This window comes from Myotis myotis, unplaced genomic scaffold, assembly GCF_014108235.1.
Source record: "Myotis myotis isolate mMyoMyo1 unplaced genomic scaffold, mMyoMyo1.p scaffold_m19_p_6, whole genome shotgun sequence".
NCBI lineage: Eukaryota > Metazoa > Chordata > Mammalia > Chiroptera > Vespertilionidae > Myotis > Myotis myotis.
In genome coordinates, this window is record NW_023416368.1 from 83,561,834 (window position 1) to 83,584,224 (window position 22,391).

Here is a 22,391-nt window from a genome sequence, read left to right on the forward strand (position 1 = left end):
CCCAACTTACCCCTCTGCCATTGTAATGATCAGTGTACCATAATACACTCAAATTCCCAAGACCAATTCAGACCATTTTGTGTCCTGCATGGTTGTGTTGTAGTTCTTTAACTTTCTTTAGGTTGGGAGAACTGTGACTTTTCTGTTTCATTTTCATTCATATCCCAAGCACTTAGCACAGTACCTGGTACATAATAGGTGCTCTATAAGTATGTGTTAGAAGAGATTTTCAGGGCATAGTAGAGGCAGTTCCCTATAGAAAACCTTTAATCAAGAACAAAGACACCATTTATAATGAAGGCTTGTCAGTTGAACTTAATGAGAATGAGAGCTTCCTTCCTAAGCAGACTAGTGAAAGTAATTACAAAGGAATAGCTCAGTAGTTTAAAGTACATACAAGAAAATTTGTAAAAGATTAATGATGAAAAACAGGCACTTTAAGAATGGGAATAGACATAAATACAGGGATTGGCAAAAGTAGATTTACGGTTGTATGTGAAATACAGTTCTTTTTTTTCCTCCTTTTATTTTTTTTCATCACCATGCAGTTTATTCTTATATTATTTGTAAATTGTATTATTTTCCATACAAACTAATGTAAACCTACTTTTGCCCACACCTGTATATAGAGGGATAAATGGAACAAATTGAACAGTCAAGAAACAGATACTAGCCAATATGAGAATTTATTTTATATATATATACTACAAATTAACCCATAAAAGGTAAATGATATAATTAACAATGTTTAGATAACTCAGTAACTTTTTAAACACCTCAAAATAAATAGTAAGGCCCTGACCGGTTTGGCTCAGTGGATAGAGCGTCGGCCTGTGGACTGAAGGGTCCCAGGTTCGATTCCAGTCAAGGGCATGTACCTTGGTTGTGGGCACATCCCCAGTGGGGGTTGTGCAGAAGGCAGCTGATCGATGTTTCTCTCTCATCGATGTTTCTAACTCTCTATCCCTCTCCCTTCCTGTCTGTAAAAAATCAATAAAATATAAAAAATAAATAAATAAATAGTAAGAAAGAAGTGACTGGCAAAATTGAGGACAGAACACTATAGATAATATATGTATGTGACTTCCTGAAGTGTAAAAACTTCCTAAGCAGACCATTGAAAGTAATTACGAAGGAATAGATCAGTAGTTTAAAGTACATACAATAAATCATTCATTTGTCAATAATACCACATGACATAAAAAGGCAAATTCAAATCTGAGGGAGGGAGAACTTATAACTTATGAGAAAATATAAAAGTGCAGTAACTTACAAAGCTCTTAAAAATAATAAAAAACAAATAGAAAAAAAGGAAAATACAAGTAGATAAAAACATGAAAAAGTGCTCAAATTTCATATTAAATCAATGAAAACTAAAGTAGGACAAGGAATCAGGAATGGATGAGGATGGCTGTTGTTACAACACTTTTTCATAAAACAGATGAGTATATGAAGATTATTTAAGAAGACTCTGGTATCAAAATGGCAAAATAAGCTGCCACTGGGCACTTTGTTCACTCAATGCTGCTTTAATTCAGGTCCTGCTAACCTCTCATCTGTGCTACAAATAGATTGCCACCCATTTGGCTCATTCTTCAGGGGATGTCAGGATAGTTTCAATCTCGGCATCGTATGCAGCTTAAAAATTACTCAGTGACTCCATATCCCTCCAGTCGAGAGCCCAGACACCATTGCCCTCCATGATCTGGCCCCTGTCCTATTGCTCCGTCTTCATCTCCCGTTTCGCCACCCTCTTCCTGGCTTCTAATCCATCCTTTGCGTTAAAGAGGAAATTTCCCAGAACTTTTCAGTGAGACAAAAGGATGACTGGCACTGTGAAGCGTTGTCCCATGGCCTGCCTAATTCTCTCACTTTCTGGTGGAATGTTCCTTTGTCTGCTTGGGACCTACACTCTGAACTTAATGCTCATAGGAATTTAATAAAGTGCAAGTGATTTCTGTCCAACATACATGCAAATTATTTCTTTTCAGGTAAAAGGATTACCCAGAAGTTATTGTTTATTGCCCTATGGGAATCTCTATCTGGTAGAAAAGATAACCCCAAAAGCTTTGATTTTATTTTCCTATATTTTTGCATCTAACTTAGAAAACTAATTCCATCATTTCTTTCCTGCCTATATACATTTCTGTTCTTCAAATGCTCCGCAAACTAGCTTCACCTCATTTCTCATTAATAAGTCTTTGGCATATGCTCTCTATGTATTCATGTGAGTCACATTTTTATCCACATTTTATCCAAAGTGATGCTTTGACATTAGATACTCAACATCTTTTAATTCTGGGAACATTCTGGGCAGTTTCATAGCTTTGCATCTTTGCATCTTTGCATTTACCAGCCCCTCTCACCCTGGGTCCACCTCCTCCCTTCTTCACATGGAGGAGTCCTATTCCTCCTTCCACACTGTCCTGAAATCTGTATTGGCAGCCCCAGGCAGCACTAACCACTCTCTCTTTGGACATTCTCTGGACCTTGGTAGACTAAACTACACATGGGGCGAGCCGTTTCATTGATTTATTGTATGTACTAGAATTTCAATCCTCCCAGGAGAGCAACACATTATAGCTGCCTCTTTATGGGTAGCACCTAGCTCCGTGTTAGGCGCAGGAAGATGCTCTATGGATGTAGAAATGTCCCGTTGGAGAAAAAATTGGGGAAGGGCAAGTTCAAGTGAGTGGAGAGAGGATTATGAGGGGAAGACCCAGAACTGAGAGGCAGTGAAGGACAGTAGACATAAAGATAGAAGTAAGAGAACATGAGGTCTAGTGAGGCTTGGAAGAGCCCTGTCCAGAGCCGGGGACTTTAACTTGATTTTGGTCGACTTTTCCTCGTGTGCATCCCTGCCTATGTGTCAGGAGAGCATGTGAGTAAAAGTTTTGCCCCCCTCTTACCTCTTTGCCACAACAGTTTCTGAGATGCTGGGACATCACAGTGGAATTTCTGAAGGTCTGGGCTCTATTATCTTTGCTTCTCCCAATGAGGACAAATAAAGACAGAGGAACAGGGATGAAACACTAAGCACAGGCCCAGAGATAGACTGACACCTCAAGGGAATTTCCACCTGGCCTGGTACAGGCGAGCCTGAAATGAAAGACACAAGAGGATTATTTGGTTCTGAATCATCTTGCTTCTCATTAAAGAAATTGCTGTTTTGATAGTTTGTTTCTGGAGACCTCCTCCCTGACGGTCAGTGGAGTGGTCTCTTCTACCCACGGGGAGGAAGATGGGAGAGCCACGTGTTTGATCCTAAGTGCCAGGCGTTGAGTTCTGTGTACCATGTAACTTGTTTCATTTCATCTGCACAATTTCCCTCAAAGTCTATGTGCACACTTTTTATTATTTTATAGGTAGATTAGAAAAGCAGCATGGCATTTTTATGTAATCTGTATAGGTCATGAGGCAGAAAGGAATAAAGCCAAGTTAAAATCCTCAGTCTGACTTCTGACCTGGGGCACCTGGCCAGTGTTCTGCCTCTGCCAACCCTAAGTTATTTCACTTCCCATGATGCTCTAGGAAGAGATCACTTACTCATTGTGCTCTTCCCTTTGGGGCTTTCTGGTAGACCACAGCAAAGAGCAGTGAGGGGTGCCTGCTGCATCAACTATATAGGAAGGATGGATGGCTGAAGTCACAGGCAAAGAGCACAGAGTCAGCATGCGGTAATTTAGGGCAAAGCCCCTGCTCCTGGATATCCCAATAGAGTTGTCCACTTCCTCCAGTCACGTAATCAGCTCAGACAATTTTAGAGAGACATAACATTAGGGTCTTAATCCTGTCTGCTCTACTTATCAGCTTTGTGACATGGGGCAAGTTCTTAATATCTCTGAGCCTGACTTGATTCCGAGTTGACACAAATGCATTGAGTAATGATTGACAGATAGCAATGCTCCCTGTGGGGTCAATATGTGGTGGGTGCATAAAGGAAAAATAAGTTTTAGATATTTAACAATATTAAGGCTGATCCTCGTGTCATTTAACTTAAAAGTCCTGTGACCTGAAGTTATGATATCCTTGATCCCTGAGAGGGCATTTTATTTTTGTCCTTGTATAACTAGATATCTAGTATTTGGAGAAAAACTATTGAGTCTCATTTATCTTTTATTCCCTAGGGCCTATACTTCCTGGTACAGAGGAAGCATTGAATACAAACCAAAAATCTCTCAAATATTGAATACACCTCTCTTTAGTTAATAAAAACAGCATAGACAGTATGGCTCCCACAAATTAGGTTTCTCCTTTTCAAGGATGCCCCATAGAACTAGAGAGAAGATAAAATAGTGCTTGCTTTAAATTGTCCATGTAATAGACACGTTTTTAATGTACCAATGAAACATATTATCTTTATATGAATATAAAGCACAAGTTACAGTGATACTATGCACATTGTAATTGCTAATTAAATGGAATATTTTCAAGTTACAATAAAATTAAAAATTTTTTAGTTTTAAAAATAAGTATGGGCAAGATTTTGAATTTCAAATGAATGCACACTAGTGAAGAATTGAATGGAGATGCAGAAAGTAGTATTGTGCCTAGAATATAAAAGAAAGAATGTTGTAATTGATGGCATTTACAATTTTCTGCAACAGAGCAAAATGAAAAAGGTGTTTTATAAAAATTTTTCAGTGACAACGTGGACACAATTAAGAGGAATTTTTTTTTTTAGGAAATAATAAATTTGATAAGATTTCTAGTAGCGGTCAAATAATTGATTAATTTTGACATTAGAAGCATGGTGGTGTGAGAGGCTCCCCTGGTCTCTGTCCCTGGAGTTACAACAGTTTGAACAATTATAATTCAGCACAGGATTCCCTGCTCAATACACAGACATCTGAGAGATCTGCACATGGAAACATCTGGTGATGGGAAAATTGGAGCAAAGAGGAGGAGGGAAGGGTAAAGAGCAGAGCCAGGTGCCACAGATGCAGCCCAGTGCCCACTGCAGGTCTTGGGAGAGGGAAGAAATCAGGTTGCAGCCTGCACTCTGAAGCCCTGAAGAACAGAGAGGTGGAGCATCTCTGCCTGAGTGGTCAGCACATACTTTGTCTGAACCCAGTGGGCAGAGACAGAGTGCAGATGTGCCAATGCGGTTGTCTGGCAGCTGCCACTGCTAGGCAGAAGAACAGCCACAGAGCCTGGATGCCTCCCCTCACACTCCCAGAGCTAGCAGTGGGCCCCAGAAGAAGCTGTAGCAGTGAGTGTTGGGCTACAGAGCACACTTTATGCAACCCTGAGAACTGGAGAGGCAGAAGCATTTTCCCCCAAGGGGAAGGTGCATGCTTGGGCTAAATCTAGAGACAGTGGTGGAGATACAGAGGTAAGGGGGCTGAGTTCAGGCAGTTGGCATTACTGGGAGGAGAAAAAGCCACGATTGCACCAGCCAGCCTATCTCAGCTCACCCCTCACCCATTATGGCTGAGCCTAGTGGAGGCACCTCAGATGACTCCAGCAGTGCAGCACTGCCGGCAGCATCTGGCTGCAGGGGACAGCACTGGGATTTCATGGGATCAGAACCCCATAGTCTATCACATTCCCCCACAGGGGTGGTGCCCTGAGACCTAGTAACCTGGTCACAGAGGAGATGCCCACCTCCCCAGGGAACTCAGCATTTTCTACCTCTGTACAGGAGCAGGGATCCAGAGAAGACAGCAATGCAAGAGAAACTTAAAAATTTATACTTCAGCACCACCTACTGGCAAACAAGAAAGATTATCAACCTACTAATTAGAGAAGTGCCATTCAAAAAAAAAAAAAAAATTAAAACATTTTATCCCCATGCTTAGGCAGAGAGAATTCATCAAATACTGGGAATAACCAAAGTAACAAGGCAGCTTAGAAAGAAAATGAAAATCTCTAGAAAATAAAGAAAAGGGGATATGTAATTCAAATAACAGAGAATTCAAAACTGAAGTTCTAAAAAACTCAACAAGATACAAGAAAACACAGGAAGTTTAATGAGCTCAGAAATAAAATCAATGAACAAAAGGAGTACTTTACCAAAGAGATTGAAACTTTAAAAAAGAATCAACTAAATCCTGGAGATGAAGAACTCAATAAAAGAGATGAAAATGAACTAGTGAGCTTAGGAAACAGAGCTAGCCAGATGGAAGAAATAGTGATATTGAAGACAGAAATCTAGAAATGATGCTGATGGAAGAAGAGACTTGAGAGTAAAAAAAAAAAAATGTAATAACTGAGAACTATCTGACTTCATCAGAAGGAGTAATCTCTATATATAAAAGCCTAAGTGACCCAACAACTGGTTGCTATGATGTGCACTGACCACCAGGGGGCAGATGCTCAACACAGGAGCTGCCCCCTGGTGGTCACTGTGCTCCCACAGCAGGAGAGCCACCCAACTGACTGATGGGTGCCAGATGCAGGTCTCACAGCTGGCTGCCACAGCCTGGAGACCACAGCAGAGCAGCAGCAAGCCTACCGAGCGGCAGCGAGAGGCGCAGCAGGCGGCATTGGACTGCTGGTTTCAGTCTGATCCCCACAGGCCACGCTGAGGGACCCCGCTGGTGCATGAATCCGTGCACCGGGCCTCTAGTATAAGAATAATAGGCATAACAGAAGGAAAAGAAGGAAATAGCCTATTCAAACAAATAGTTCATGAGAATTTCCCAAACAGTTGGAAATAACTGGATTCTCAAATCCAAGAAGCAAACAGAACACCTAATTATCTCAAATTAAAAAGGCCTTCTCCAAGGCACATTATATAAAACTCTCAAAAATTAATGACAAAGAATTCTCAAAGCCAGGGAAAAGAAGACAGTAATTTATAAAGGAAATCCCATTAGATTATCTTAGGTGTTCTCAGCAGAAACGCTATAAGCTAGGAGGGAGTGGAATCAAATATTCAAACTACTGGAAGGCAGAAATTACCAGCCAAGAATAACATATCCACCAAAATTATCATTTACATATGAAAGAGAAAGACTTAGACATACAGAAGCTGAGGGAATTTACCACCAGACCTGCATTTTAGGAAATAATAAAGAATGAATATATATATATGACTAAATATCTGTCTGTCCGACCAGTAGCTATGATGTGCACTGACCACCAGCGGGCCGATGTTCAATGCAGGAGCTGCCATGATGCATGCTGGCCATTTAAAAATAAACTGCACCATAGACCTGGTGCCAATAAACCAACACTTGGCTTCCCCCAACTGGGACACAGGCCCTGCCACCACCCCGGAGCAGCATCCCACCACATCACAGCCAATGCTTCCAAGACCCCATGGTGCAAAATGTGGCCCACAGCCCAGCCTGGAAAGGGTCACTGTGGGTGCCAGGTGTGATGTCATGTAGCAATGCCAGGCTTCCTCTCCCTAGTGACTAGCCTCCTTGGAGTTTCTTCAGCCCAGGAACCTGACTTGCTTTATAGCCAGGTGCAAACACTTTACACTTTAACCAAATGTCTGTGAAGTGTTTTCACATGCCTCATCTCATTTGATCCTGGAATAGGTAGATAGGAGACTCGGTAGAATCATATTTTCTTTTCATTAACCAGAAAATGGAGATTTAGAACATTTAGAAACTTGACCCAACTGAAAATAAGTAAGAGATGGTTGAACTTGAAAATAACTTTAGGTTTTCTCACTGCGCAGAATATAGTCAAACACTGCTGCAGTTCAGTTAAATATTTTACCCCTTGTTCTCCCTGCATGATCTACAATAATAATCTGCTTCATGTTGATATTTACTGCTGTGTTACAATTACCTGAAAGAGAAGTTGGGGTGCTTCACTGGGCTGGAAAAAGTTTAGCTAAATCAGAAAGCAGGTCTAGTTAAGCAAGTTTATTCTGTATATATAAAAGGCTAAGTTGACTCACACATGGGCAATACATATAAAGCTCTTGCTTGCGCCAATTGAACACATGTGTTTTGACCTGTCATTGTCGATTGGGAATTTGGTTGACATTTGTGTTATAGAGAAAGGGAGAATAGTGATATTAAAATATTTCTTCTAATTAATTTCCTTTCAATGTGCATGAATTCATGCGCCAGGACACTAGTGTTATTCTATCTGAAACAAAAAAAATCAAAAGGTACAAAACTGTGAGTTAGATAACTAGCAGACAGAAGCAGGAAATTGCATACTTTATTCAGAATAGGGTATTACATGCTTAAGTATAGCATAAAGGTTAAAGGAGGTAAAATATTTTTTAAAAGAAGAAAATTAGCTACTGCAATTGGGAAATAAACTTAAAGCATAAATAGGGATAATTTGTAACAATAAAAACAAAAGGGGAGAGAGTAAAGGTCTGAATTTATAAGGGAAATGGAGATTAAATGCACTCAAAAGAAAAAGACTACCGTATTTATGGAACATTATTTTTTTACATAAACCTAGTGCTAAACACACACAGACACAGACCAAAACTGAAGACACGTAACTTCAAAAAGAGAGGAAACAGAGGAAAAAAATATGGAATACCATCAAACACAACCAGCAGACAGAAACACAAAGGAAAACAACCAATGGAGCCACAGAATTACCAGAAAACAACAGATAAAATAGCTATGAAAAATCTTTATACATCAATAATTACCATAAATGTAAGTGGATTGAATTCACCAATAAAAAGAAGGTACAGAGTAGCACATTAAATTTAAACACACACACACGCTGCTTTTAAGACACATCTCAGCTGCAATGACAAATATAGACCCAAAGTGAAAGGGGGAATAATGATTTTCCAAGCAAATGGCATCCAGAGAAAAGTGGGTGTAGCCAGACTTAAATCTGACAAAATAGATTTAAAAGAAAAAGGTAACAAGAGACAAAGGTGGACACTTTGTAATGATCAAGGGGACAATACATCAAGAAGACATAACAGCCCTAACTGGTTTGGCTCAGTGGATAGAGCGTCGGCCTATAGATTGAAGGGTCCCAGGTTCGATTCCAGTCAAGGGCATGTACCTTGGTTGTGGGCACATCCCCATTAGGGGGTGTGCAGAAGGCAGCTGATCGATGTTTCTAACTCTCTATCCCTCTCCCTTCCTCTCTGTAAAAAAATCAATAAAATATATTTTAAAAAAAAGAAGACATAACACTAATATATATGCACCCAATCAGGGATCACCAAAATCTATAAAGCAACTACTAACAGATCTAATGGGAGAAACTGACAAAAAATGAACCTGCAATTATACCCCATTGACAATTTTAGATAGAGGCCTGGTGCACAAAAATTTTTGCACTTGGGGGGAGCGGGGTCCCTCAGCCCGGCCTGTGCCCTCTCGCAGTCTGGGACCCCTCATGGGATGAATACCTGCTGGCTTACACCCATTCCCCGAGGGATTGGGCCTAGGCTGGCAATCAGACATCCCTCTGGCAGCCCAGGAGCCCTTGGGGGATGTCCACTTGCCAGCGGAGAGCAGGCCTAAGCTGCAGTCAGACATCCTTAGCGCTGCTGAGGAGGTGGGAGAGGCTCCCACCACCACCGCTGTACTGGCAGGCATCAGCCTGGCTTGTGGCTGAGCACAGCTCCCCCTGTGGGAGCGCACTGACCACCAGGGGGCAGCTCCTGCATTGAGCGTCTGCCCCCTGGTGGTCAGTGTGTGTCATAGTGACTAGTCATTCCCAGTTGTTCTGTTGTTAGGGTCAGTTTGCATATTACTCTTTTATTATATAGGATAGAGGCCTGGTGCACTGGTGGGGGCCGGCTGGTTTGCCCTGAAGGGTGTCCTGGATCAGGGTGGGGGTCCTGCTGGGGTGCCTGGCCAGCCTGGGTGAGGGGCTGATGGCTGTTTGCAGGCTGGCCACACCCCCTTTAGGGTGGAGGGGTCCCCACTGGGGTGCCTGGCCAGTCTGGGTGAGGGGCTGAGGGCCGTTTTCAGTCTGGCCAAGCCCCACTGGCAACAGAAGCTCCCAGCCTCTCCTTTTTTTCTTTTTTTTTTATTCTGGGATTTATTTACTTTCTATAATTGAAACTTTGTAGCCTTGAGAGGAGCTCAGAGCCGGCCGCGGCAGGCGGGAAGTTGGCTTCCTCCATCATTGGGGCAACCAAGCCTCCTGCTTGCTCCAGCTCCGTGGCTGCCGGCCACCATCTTGGTTGGGTTAATTTGCATATACTCACTCTGATTGGCTGGTGGGCGTGGCTTAAGGCATAGTGGAGGTATGGTCAATTTGTATGTTAGTCTTTTATTAGTGTAGATTATTCAAATAGAAAATAAGGAAATACTGACCTTAAATAACACATTAGATCAACTGGACATAATCAACATTTACAGGGCCTTTCATCCTAGGACACCAGATTATGCATTCTTCTCAAGTGCACATGGAATGTTCCCAAGGATGGACCATATGTTGGGACACAAAAGAAGCCTCAACAAACTTAACAGTTAAATCAACACTCATATTTCCCACCACAATGCTTGGAAATTGAAAATCAATGCAAAAGGAAAGCAGGAAACACCACAAATATGAGGAGATTAAACCATATGCTACTAAAGAATGATTGGGTCAAAGAAGAAATAAAAGATTTCAAAAGAGATAATAGACAAATGGATGTGACAACACAACATATCAAAACTTTTGGGATGCAGCAAAAGCTGATAAAGGATTAATATCCAAATATGTATAGAACTCATGCACCTCAACAACAAATAAAACAATCCAATTGAAAAATGACCAGAAGGTCTGAAGAGACACTGCTCCCAAGATGACATATAAATGACCAACAGATATATGAAAAGATGCACAACTTCACTCTGAGGAAAATGTAAATCAAAACTACATTAAATGCCTCTTCACACATTAGAATGGCTATTATCAACAACACAGGTAATAACTGTTGGAGAGGTTGTGGAGAAAAAGGAACCCTTACACACTGGTGGTGGGAATATAAACTGATACAGTGACTACAGAAAACAGTATGGAGTTTTCTCAAAAAAGGATCTAGTTACCATATGGCCCAGCAACCTCTATTCTGGATATCTGCACCAAAATTTTAAAAACATTTATTCTCAAAGATATATGCACCCCTATGTTCATTACTTCATTATTCACAGTGGCCAAGACATGGAAACAACCAAAGTGTCCTTCAATAAATGATTGGATAAAGAAGCAGGGGTACATATGTACAACAGCAACTACTCAGCCATAAGAAGAGAAAAATACTGACATTTGTGACAATATGAATGGATCTTGGTAAGAGCATAGTAAGCAAAATAAATCAGACAGAAAAAATCAAGAACCATATGAATTCATCCATATATAAGATATAAAACTGAAAGCAGCAAATAAACCATCAAGAAAAAGTGCTCATAGACACAGATAATAGTATGGAGGTCCCCAGAAGGAAAGGGTGGGGGAAAGGTAGGAAAGGAGGTTAAATATATGGTTATGGAAGATTTGACTTTGGATGGTAAACACACAATGCAATATGTAGACATCTACTTATATAAAAACCCTGGATGTAACATCACGTCCCAAAGCTCGACCAACCGGAAGGAAGTCAGTCCTGCAGGGGTCGTCTTGCAAATGGCTGTGCCCTCCGCCAGCTGTTTCCCGGAGGATGAGGTTTCAGGCAAGAACTTGCCCCCAGGGTGAGGTTTCAGGCAGGAACCCGCCCTTGGAGCAGAGCGTGGAAATACTGAGTCCTGGGTTGCCTTGCCAAGGACTGTGCCCTCCCTGAGCTGTTTCCTGTGAGGCCTGAGGGAAGAACCCACCTTCAGAGCACCAGGAGTGCCCAGGAGCAGTCAGTCCTGGGTTGCTGAGGCAGAGGCCACAGCATGGTAGAACTCTGGGTCTGGTCGAACAGGGCTCGTGGCCAGCCTTCAAACCAGACTCTGACAGTAGGGAGGAGGCAACCCCATTCCTCACAGAATCTGCTGTTGGATAGCTTGCTGTCAATGGCCTGCCAGCCAGGAACCCCATTCACCTGCACCGCGGACCCTGACAGGAGGGAGGAGGGAGCCCCATTCCTCACGGAATCCACAGGTGGCCAGCTTGCTGTCAGGGGCCTGCCAGCTAGGAATCCTATTCACCTGCATATCTGTATAAAGTTTTAATACATTCTATTAGAGGTCATGGTGGTACTGTTTTACCCACAGCATCTACAGGAATTGCTGCAGATTTACTTCTTGGTGGAAGAACCTTTCTTTCCCAATATAAATGATGAATTCCATTAAATGAAACTTCAGTTTCTAGGCTCAATATAAAGAGTGAAGTTGCTAAAACTATTAAAAAGGCCCAACTTCTCATTATTGATGAATGCACCATGGCATCCAGTCATGCTATAAACGCCATAGACAGATTACTAAGAGAAATTATGAGTCTGAAGGTTGTATTTGGTGGGAAAGTTCTCCTTCTTGGAGGGGATTTTCAACAATGTCTCAGTATTGTACCACATGCTATGGGATCAGCCATAGTACAAACGGGTTTAAAGTACTGCAATGTTTGGGGATGTTTCAGAAAGTTGTCTCTTACAACAAATATGAGATCAGAGGATTCTGCTTATAGTGGATGGTTAGTAAAACTTGGAGATGGCAAACTTGATATCAGTTTTCATTTAGGAATGGATATTATTGAAATCCCCTATGAAATGATTTGTAATGGATCTATTATTGAAGCTATCTTTGGAATACTATATCTATAGATAATATTAAAAATATATGTAAATGTGCAATTCTTTGTCCAAAAAATGAGCATGTTCAAAAATTAAGTGAAGAAATTTTGGCCAAAACTGGTTTGGCTCAGTGGATAGAGCATCAGCCTGCGGACTGAGAGGTCCTGGGTTCGATTCCGGTCAAGGGCATGTACCTGGGTTGCGGGCACATCCCCGGTGGGGGATGTGCAAGAGGCAGCTGATCGATGTTTCTCTCTCATCGATGTTTCTAACTCTCTATCTCTCTCCCTTCCTCTCTGTGAAAAATCAATAAAATATATTTTTAAAAATATAAAGAAATTTTGGATATACTCGATGGAGAGTGATGATTCCATTGATTCCACAGATGATGCTGAAAAGGAAAATTTTCCCATCAAATTTCTTAATAGTATTACTCCTTCGGGAATACCATGTCATAAATTAAAATTGAAAGTGGGTGCAATCATCATACTATTGAGAAATCTCAATAGTAAATGGGGTCTTTGTAATGGTACCAGATTTATTATCAAAAGATTATGACCTAACATTATCGAAGCTGAAGTATTAACAGGGTCTGCAGAGGGAGAGGTTGTGACGTTTACAGTTAAAGTTCTAAATACTTCATCACAAGGGAAATTAGTCAAGCACTTTGAAAGTGTTTTCACTCTTAATGTGGTGTACAGGGAGATATTAGAATATTAGAATAAGTTTAATCACTTTATCAGTCATTGTTTGCATCACTGTTGTTTTTATATCATGTTTTTGTTTTCATATCATGTTTTTGTTTTTTCATATCATGTTTTTGTCATTTTTATATCATGCCTCTGTTGTTATATCCTTTTGTTACTGTTCATTTATTAATAAATTTATGTATCATTTTCATATACATTTTACTAATTTCCTTTCATCTCTCACACTTCTATTATAGAGAAAGGGCAAATAGCAATATTAAAATATCTCCGCTAATTAATTCCCTTTTAATATGCACGAATTTTGTGCACCGGGCTACTAGTGCATTATATAATTGTACACTTGAAACCTATATAATTTTGTTAACTAACTAGAGGCTCAGTGCATGAAATTCGTGAATGGGGGTTGGGGGGAAGAGGGTGTCCCTCAGCCTGGCCTGCACCCTCTTGCAATCTGGAACCCTTCAGGGATGTCTGGCTGCCAGTTTAGGCCTGATCTGGCAGCCGGACATCCCTCTCATAATCCTGGACCACTGGCTCCTAATCACTCACCTGCCTGCCTGCCTGATCACCCCTAACCACTCACCTGCCTGCCTGATCACCCCTAACCACTCACCTGCCTGGCTGATCACCCCTAACCACTCGCATGCCTGCCTGATCTCCCCTAACTGCTCTCCTGCCTGCCTGATTGCCCCTAACCACTGGACTGCTTGCCTAATTGCCCCTAACTGCTCTCTTGCCTGCCTAATCGCCCCTAACTGCTTGCCTGCCTGCCTGATCGCTCCTAACCACCTCTGCCTCAGTCCTGCCACCATAGCTTCATCCAGAAGGTTTTTTAGAAGGACATCCAGAAGGTAATTCAGCTGTCTGGTCTAATTAGCATATTATGCTTTTATTATTATAGATGTTACCCTAATAAATTAAATGAAATTTTAAATTTTTTATTAAAATTTAAATCAGATGACTAATATCCAGAAGAATTATTTTTTAATCCTCACCTGAGTATATGTTTTTATTGATGAGAGAGAGAAAGAAAGGGAGAGAAAGAGAGAGAAGCACCAATGTAAATGAGAAGCACCGATTGATTGCCTCCCATATGTGCCCCAACCCATGAACCAACCAGCAACCTGGGTATGTGTCTTGACTGGGAATTGAACCTACAACTGTTTTGGTGTATGGGACAATCCTCCAACTGACTGAACCACCCGGCCAGGGCAGAAGTTCTTTTAACTTGCTTTTTTTTTTTTTTATTGTGGTAAAAATGTATATATATTTAAAATTATAATGTAAGAATTACCATTTAAGCAATTTTTTAGTGTACAGTTTGTGGCATTAAGTGCATTCACATTGTTGTAACACCATCACTACCTTCCATCTTCAGAACTCTTCACCTTTTTCAACTGAATCTCTGTCCTCATTAAATACTAACTGCCTATTAACTCTCGCCCAAGCCCCGGCCACCACCATTCTTTCTGTCTTTGTGAATTTGACTACCCTAGGAACTTCACATAAGAGGAATCATACAATATCTGTCCTTTTGTGAGTGCCTTATTTCTCTTAGCTTTATGTTGTGTCAGAATTTCCTTCCTTTTTAAGACGGTATAAAATTATTTTGTATGTATATACCATGTTTTGTTTATCTGTTCATCTGTCAAGATACTTGGGTTCCTTTCACTTTTGATTATTGTGAATAATGCTGCGATGAACATGGGTCTACAGCCAACAAAACTTTAAAACCTTTTTTTTTCACTGATCTGAGCTTGTACCTTCGGTCAGCTATAAAATGGCTTGGAATCTTGTATATAAAATAAAGGAAAGCATTTGTTTTTTTGATAGATGATAAAGCAAATTATTTCAGTTATTAAAATTTTGTTAGGAAATTAAAAGGAAAAGAGTAAACAGAAATTTTTAAACATGAAAAATTTAACTTAGCCACTGGACAATTGTCCATAGAATAAAGACCTTTCTTAGCATATCAGAGAACAACTCATTCAAAATTTGAAAAATTGCAAATACTTTTACTGGGTGTTGCAGTATAAGAGACGAGACCTTGTCCAATTAATATTTTGAGAAACTTTATGTCAATGAATTTACAAATTTATTAAGAAGTGTGTTTAGCAATTTTTCATTGAGTATGTAAAGATTGCATCAGAATTTTCATGAATGTATTGTAGTTTGCAAATTTTTACTAATTGAAGATGTAAAGGAGTCAATGCAAATTATTTTTAAACTATTTTAAATCTTTTCAGGAATTTATATTTTTTGTGATTTTTTTATACAACCATATTTTTACTTTGTTTTAACAACCGACAGATGTATAAGGGTTTTGACAGAAATGTGCTATATACACAATTTTAAATATACCAGATTTTACTGATATGCAAAAATTTTGCCATTAAAATAAATGATTTCTCAAATAAAGTGTGTTCAGTTTATAGCCACAAATATAAATTCATAACATACATAATTTTGAATTTTGCCATATGGAGTTGTTGCACTCTAAGACTTTTCTAGACAGAATGATGAAGTTACTTGTATAGTATTTGAAGACTTATATTTATATTTTCAATGGCTATTGGACTATAGCCAGTGACAGCGAACCTATGACACGCGTGTCAGAGGTGACACACGAACTCGTTTTTTTGGTTGATTTTTCTTGGTTAAATGGCATTTAAATATATAAAATAAATATCAAAAATATAAATCTTTGTTTTACTATGGTTGCAAATATCAAAAAATTTCTATATGTGGCACGGCACCAGAGTTAAGTTAGGGTTTTTCAAAATGCTGACACGCCGAGCTCAAAAGGTTCGCCATCACTGGACTATACCATTGAGATTACGTATAGGTGTTTTTCAAGAACCAATGTTCTCAATAGTTTTCTACACTCACAAGGTCAATTTCCTCATTGCTAAGTCACTCCCAGGCATTCCATAAGTAAACTATTCCCCATCACTCTACCAAAATTGCTCTATTGTAGTGATTTTGAACTGGTGTGCTGCCAGAATTTTTAAAACATGCAATACCTGACTATTTAGTTAGGGCACTGACCTCCTTTCCCTTAGATTGTCAAATAAAAAATGACAACAGCCATCTGGTGTGAATGAATCAAAATTATGCCTATTTTTTTCAGATTAGCAAAAATTCTGGTGTGCCTCATAATTTTAGTAATTAGTTTGTGTGCCATGAGATGAAAAAAGTTGAAAATCTCTGCTGTATTTTTTTCCATATTACTAAACCCTAGACTTATTGTTCAGCCTGTATTTTACGTGTCTTCAGACCATCGTTTTATAGGGTTGACTCTCCCTCTCTTAAAACAACTTTCTCCATCTCCACAAGGGATTCACTGAGAGATGCATCTCCATTTTCTTCTGTGTTACTTTGAGACCCGAAGTACTGTGGCTACAGGGAGATAGGTCTTTGGAGCACAGACACATTCCTGAGGGGGAATCTCTTTTTCTCAAAGCCAGATCAACAGTGATGAAAGTGAGGAAAGAGGTGTGTGTGTGTGTGTGTGTGTGTGTGTGTGTGTGTGTTTGGGTTGGGGGGAGGTGGGGGTGGTGTGGTATGGGTCCGTCTGGCTCCAAAGCTGCCTTCCTGGAAACAGAATAAGCACAGGCTTTCAGTTCTGCCATTTGCTCTGCACCCCAAGGGAGCTGAGTGAATTCAAGAGTAGAACATCAGAAGAACAATTTATTTAATGAGGAATGATGAAAAATCATTCTCCTGGGGCTTGAGAAACCATAAATACTTCCCTAGCATCCTCACCCATAGTTCAATAAGGCCTGACCAGGGGAAGACCACACCTGTGCCGCTCACAGACATGACTTTGTGACAAGTTCTATCTCCCTACCATTCCCTGGGTGAGTCTGTCCTCAGCATCTAACAGTCAGAGAAGAAAGAGTTTGTATAAATATTTCTTTAAGCAATGCCAGTGGAGTGGGTCCCCTGGCCTAGTGAGTATGGCGTATGAATAGATGTATTAAAAAAGTGGTGAGGGGTCCCTGGCCGGGTAGCTCAGTTACTTAGAGCATCATCCTGATACACCAGGGTTGCAAGCTTGATCTTTGGTCAGGGCACATGCAAGAAGCAACCAGCAAATGCATAAATTAGTAGAGCAACAAATTGATGTCTCTCTCTCTCAAATCAATAAATTAGATAAAATGTGGTGAGGGAAGGAGGTAGCATGGTTGATGATGTCCCATGGAAATTTTATTTTAATCTTTGGAATTTATTTTTCTGGCTATGTCTGTCTTTTTAGATTCTGTTGTCTCTGTTACCTCCAACTCTGATGGAAACTCATTCTGGAACCAGTGACTTGCTCAGTGTCAGTAGGAATTGTCTCCAGTATGAAATGTTTCCACACCCCTGCTCAGAGCTTTCTGTCTTCTTGTGGTACAGTCATTTTCCAAGTGTGGTGCCTGAAGCAGTGGCATCAACACACCCCAGGGAGCTTGCTGGAAATGCAGAGCCTCAGGCCCACCCAAGACCTGCTGACAGAAATTCCAGAAATGAGACCCAACAATCTGTTTTGACAGATCCTCCAGGTGATTCTGATGCCTTCTATAATTGGAGAACCTCTGCTCCAGCAAAGTGTCTGCTTCTCCTCCCAGCCCCATCATCATTTGGTTTTTATGAGGTTATATACTGTACACTATTTTTAAAAAATAATAATAGTGTATTGATTTTTTAGAAAGGGAGAAGAAGAGAGAGAAACATCCTTATGAGAACTGTAGCATCAATCTGCTGCCTCCTGCATACCCCCCATCAGAGATAAAGTCCCCAACCTGGGCATGTGCCCTAGACTGGGAATCGATCCAGCAACCTCCTGGTGCATGGGATGATGCCCAGCCATCTGGGCCACATTGGCCAGGGCTTAGCTACACTCTTTGATTGAACAAATATGTACTGAATGCTGACTATGTGTCAGGTGTTATCTATGTTGTCATTGAAATTGTGAATGGACCTATTTCCCCCCTTTCCTAATGATTCTTTGCAGAGACAAAGAAAGCTGATGATACTGATTAGTTCTAATTTATTTAAGTTGACTTTAGTGTTCCCAAGTAGGTAATCATATCAGCAGCTAATCGCGACCAATTTTGTTTTTGGTTTTAAACTATTGTATATGATTTACTTTTCTTGTCTTACAGTATTTCTTTTGAATTATTAGGTACTATATTAAATAATTATAACAGGCATAATTTCTCCTTATGAGTTTATTTTGTGTTTTTAGGGTTTAATGATGGATCTTGAATTAATACTTAAAATTTTACTCTTCCCTTCCCATCAATGACTGTTAAATTTTATTACATACATTTATATTGAAACTATCATTATTTCTGCATTGGTCTGTTCATGCAAATACTTTGTTATCTGACTTTCTAATATTAAATATTTTTATACCTTTCAAATGAACATTAATTCATAAGGGAATGTTATCTCTATTAAGCAGAGAGCTTCATCTTACTCCTTTTTCAGTTTGCTGCATCTGTAGTCAATGTGAGATTAACTTGTAGATTTCTTGTTTATATTATATATTGCTCTTGGTTTCAACCTTCATTCAACTTTTCCTGCTCTTTGAGAACAAACCACTGGATTACCAGGATCAGAAAATTTTATGACATGTGAGCTGAAATGCATAGCTTAGGTTTCAGTTGTGGGAGGGACAGATTTTTTAAAAATATATTTTTATTGATTTCAAAGAGGAAGGAAAGGGAGAGAGAGTTAGAAACATCAATGATGAGAGAGAATCATTGATTGGTTGCCTCCTGCACACCTCACCATGGGCATTTGCCCTGAATGGGAATCGAACTGTGACCTCCTGGTTCATAGATCGATGCTCAACCACTGAGCCATGCCATCTGAGCAGGAACAGATATTAATAAAATAATTTCATAAGTAAATGCAAAAACACAACAATGACTTAGACAATGAAGAAGACTCTAGGAGGCTATAAAAGCATGAACTAGGGGGACTGCACTTGCTGGGCAGGGAGGGTTCAGGAAGGCTTCTTTGAGGAAGTGATATTCCAGATAAGAGATAAGGATAAGAATTATCACAGGAAGACAAAGGCATGGAGGAGCACCCAGCTGGGAGGGCAGTACTTACACAAGCATGGCTGGGGATGTTTAGGATTCCTAGGAAGGCAAAAGTGTTAGAACTGCAAGAGTGAAAGGCTAGTGTTGTGCTTAAGATTGGGAGCTTGGAAGGAATCCACATGCACTAGCAAACCTGGAAAGGGTGTCAAAAGAAAGAAAAGTCATAGACACTGAGGCAAAAGTCTTCAGCTGAAAGTACCCTTCAGAGCATATTTGTGTTTGCTCCTGCCTGGGGCCAAGGTATGTGCCATCAGGACCACTGAGACTGCATTCCTCTTGCTGAGGTCCTAGGTGAGTGTGAGTGTGGGCTCTAAACCTGGGAGTGGCCACCTCGGCTACAGTAATTTTTGAAGCCTGACTCTGACATTTCTTGGATGGATTTTCTTTCTTTTTTCTACCCAGTACTATTGGGCATTGTGTGAAAGTGTTTTTAACTTTTAATTTTTACATTATTTCAGGTTTGAAGAAAAGTTGAAAGAATAGTTCCTACGTATATCCTTTGCTGGATCCCCCAAATGTTAACATTTTTACCACCTTAACTTTTATCTTTATCCTGTTTTCTCTGTCTTCCTTCTGTGTGCATGTGTTTTTTTCCAAACCATTTGAGAATAAGTTGCACCTCTAAATCGTTGGTATTCCCTAAAAACAAGGACATTTTCCTCACACAACCTCAGTACAATGATCCAAATCAAGAAATTAAAAATTAACATTGATATAATACTGTTATTAAAGTTACAGACATCAGTCCTATTTGGACAATTATCCTAATAATGTGATCTATAGCAAAAGAAAATCCAAGATCACACGTTACATTTGGTTAACATCTCTTTAGACACTTTTCATCCAGAGCAGCTCCTAGACTTTTTTTGAATTTGAATGCCCCTCTTTTTGGCTTTGTCTGATGCTCCTGAACCTGAAGATTGAAGTCCTGTATCTTTGGCAAAAGTCCCACAATAGTCGCATTGAGTCCTTTCTAGTGCCTCCTACCAGGAGGTACATGATGTTGATTTGTCCCATTTTGAAGCTTCATGACCATCTGACAGGGTTGTTATAAAATGGATACTTAAGATAGGTGGTCAGGAATTCTATTCGGTAGGATTCCCTCTTGGTTTCATTGTTATAAAATGGATACTGAAGATGAGCGGGTGGGACAAGAGACTCCATCTTTTAGGATTCCATTTATAAGTGAATAGAGACCCGACTCTTAGATAAAATGACAGTCTTTATCAATAACTTGCGTGAAAGGCATCGTCAACATTTCTGGTATGTGGAGGGTGCCAGTTTGTGCTAATTCATGTTGTTCTGGTATCTTCCTTCATAGATATATCAGCCACATGAAAGCAGGAAACAAAACAGGAATTTTAGTGTTCACCCTCCTTGGACTCTCTGAGGATCCAGAACTGCAGCCCCTCATCTTTGGACTGTTCCTCTCCATGTACGTGGTTACTGTGCTTGGGAACTTGCTCATCATCCTAATCATCAGCTTTGACTCCCACCTCCACACCCCCATGTACTTCTTCCTTTCCAACCTGTCCTTGGTTGACATCTGCTTCAGCACCACCATAGTCCCCAATATGCTGGTGAGCATCCAGACAGAGAACAAAGCCACTTCCTACATGAACTGCCTCACTCAGGTGTATTTTTCCATGTTTTTTCCTATCCTGGACACTCTACTCCTGACCACGATGGCCTACGACCGGTATATGGCCATCTGTCAGCCCCTGCACTACATGGTCATCATGAACCCTCGTCTCTGTGGCTTGCTAGTTTTTATTACTTGGTTCATTGGTGTCATGACATCCCTCCTCCATATCTCTCTGATGATGCATCTGAATTTCTGTAGGGATCTTGAAATTCCACATTTCTTCTGTGAGGTGACACAGATCCTCAAGTTGGCCTGCTCTGATACCTTCCTGAATAGCATACTGTTATACTTTATGACTGGTGTGCTGGGTGTGTTCCCCCTTTTGGGGATCCTGTTCTCCTACTCAAGAATTACTTCAGCCATAAGGAAGATGTCCTCATTGCAGGGAAGGCAAAAAGCATTTGCCACCTGTGGGTCTCATCTCTCAGTCGTTTCTTTATTTTATGCGACAGGCATTGGGGTCTACTTCACTTCCTCGATGACTCACTCTTCCCAGGAAGTCTCAGTGGCCTCAGTGATGTACACTGTGGTCACCCCTATGCTGAACCCCTTCATCTACAGCTTGAGAAACAAGGATGTAAAGGGCGCCCTGGGAAGGCTTCTTAGCAGAGCAGTCTCTTGTCTGTGATAAATCTATTGGTCCTGGGACTGAGAAGGTTTGTGAGTACCAGTGGCAAACACTTTTATTCCGAAGTTCTTACACTTGAATATCTCAAAGGATCTTATTCTTTTATCCAGTTCTTAAGGACCTATGAATTTGCTCTCTCTCAGTTTTTTACACACATTTAAACAACTAATCTCTGAGTAATTTCTTTGATGACTTTTTTGTCCTATTGGTTGTCCAAAAATTATGTCTTTGGTCTTATTCCTTACCTTCACACTCGTGAGTTCTAAACTTGGATTTAAGGCATTTACTATATCTTTGTTATCTCAAATGTTGGCCTAGAGAGTTTAAAGTGATTGTTCACTTTAATTTATTTCTATGTGTTTGATTGTGAATTGTGTTATTTGTATGTATCACCAACAGTGTTGTTTTTTTTTTTTACTGTTTTTTTAATAAAGTATAATTAAAATACATATCAAAACAAAGTTGATGTGTTAGTGCTTATTATATGATAAGCATGTGCTGATTTTTCTCTGTTATTTATGTAATCTCAATAGGAAAAATTACTGTCCCCATTTTAGAGGTGATAAAAATGAGACTCTAAGAAAACTAAAAACAATACAAAACTTTCCCAAAGTTACAGAGAGATGAGGGACCCAGTGGCAAAAGCAGGATTCAAACCCAGAACGCTAACCCTGAGCCCATAGTCTAATCTAACAGTCTTCACAGTTTT

General features: G+C 40.2%; 1 protein-coding gene across 1 annotated transcript; it reads left to right on the plus strand.

The window, feature by feature from the left end:
* Positions 1-19,092: 19,092 nt before the first annotated feature.
* LOC118659299 (olfactory receptor 7D2) lies at positions 19,093-22,073 on the plus strand. The gene has a single exon (XM_036315577.1). It carries the CDS (start codon positions 20,675-20,677, stop codon positions 21,680-21,682), a length of 1,008 nt encoding a protein of 335 aa, XP_036171470.1. The 5' UTR covers positions 19,093-20,674; the 3' UTR covers positions 21,683-22,073.
* The last annotated feature ends 318 nt before the right edge of the window (positions 22,074-22,391 follow it).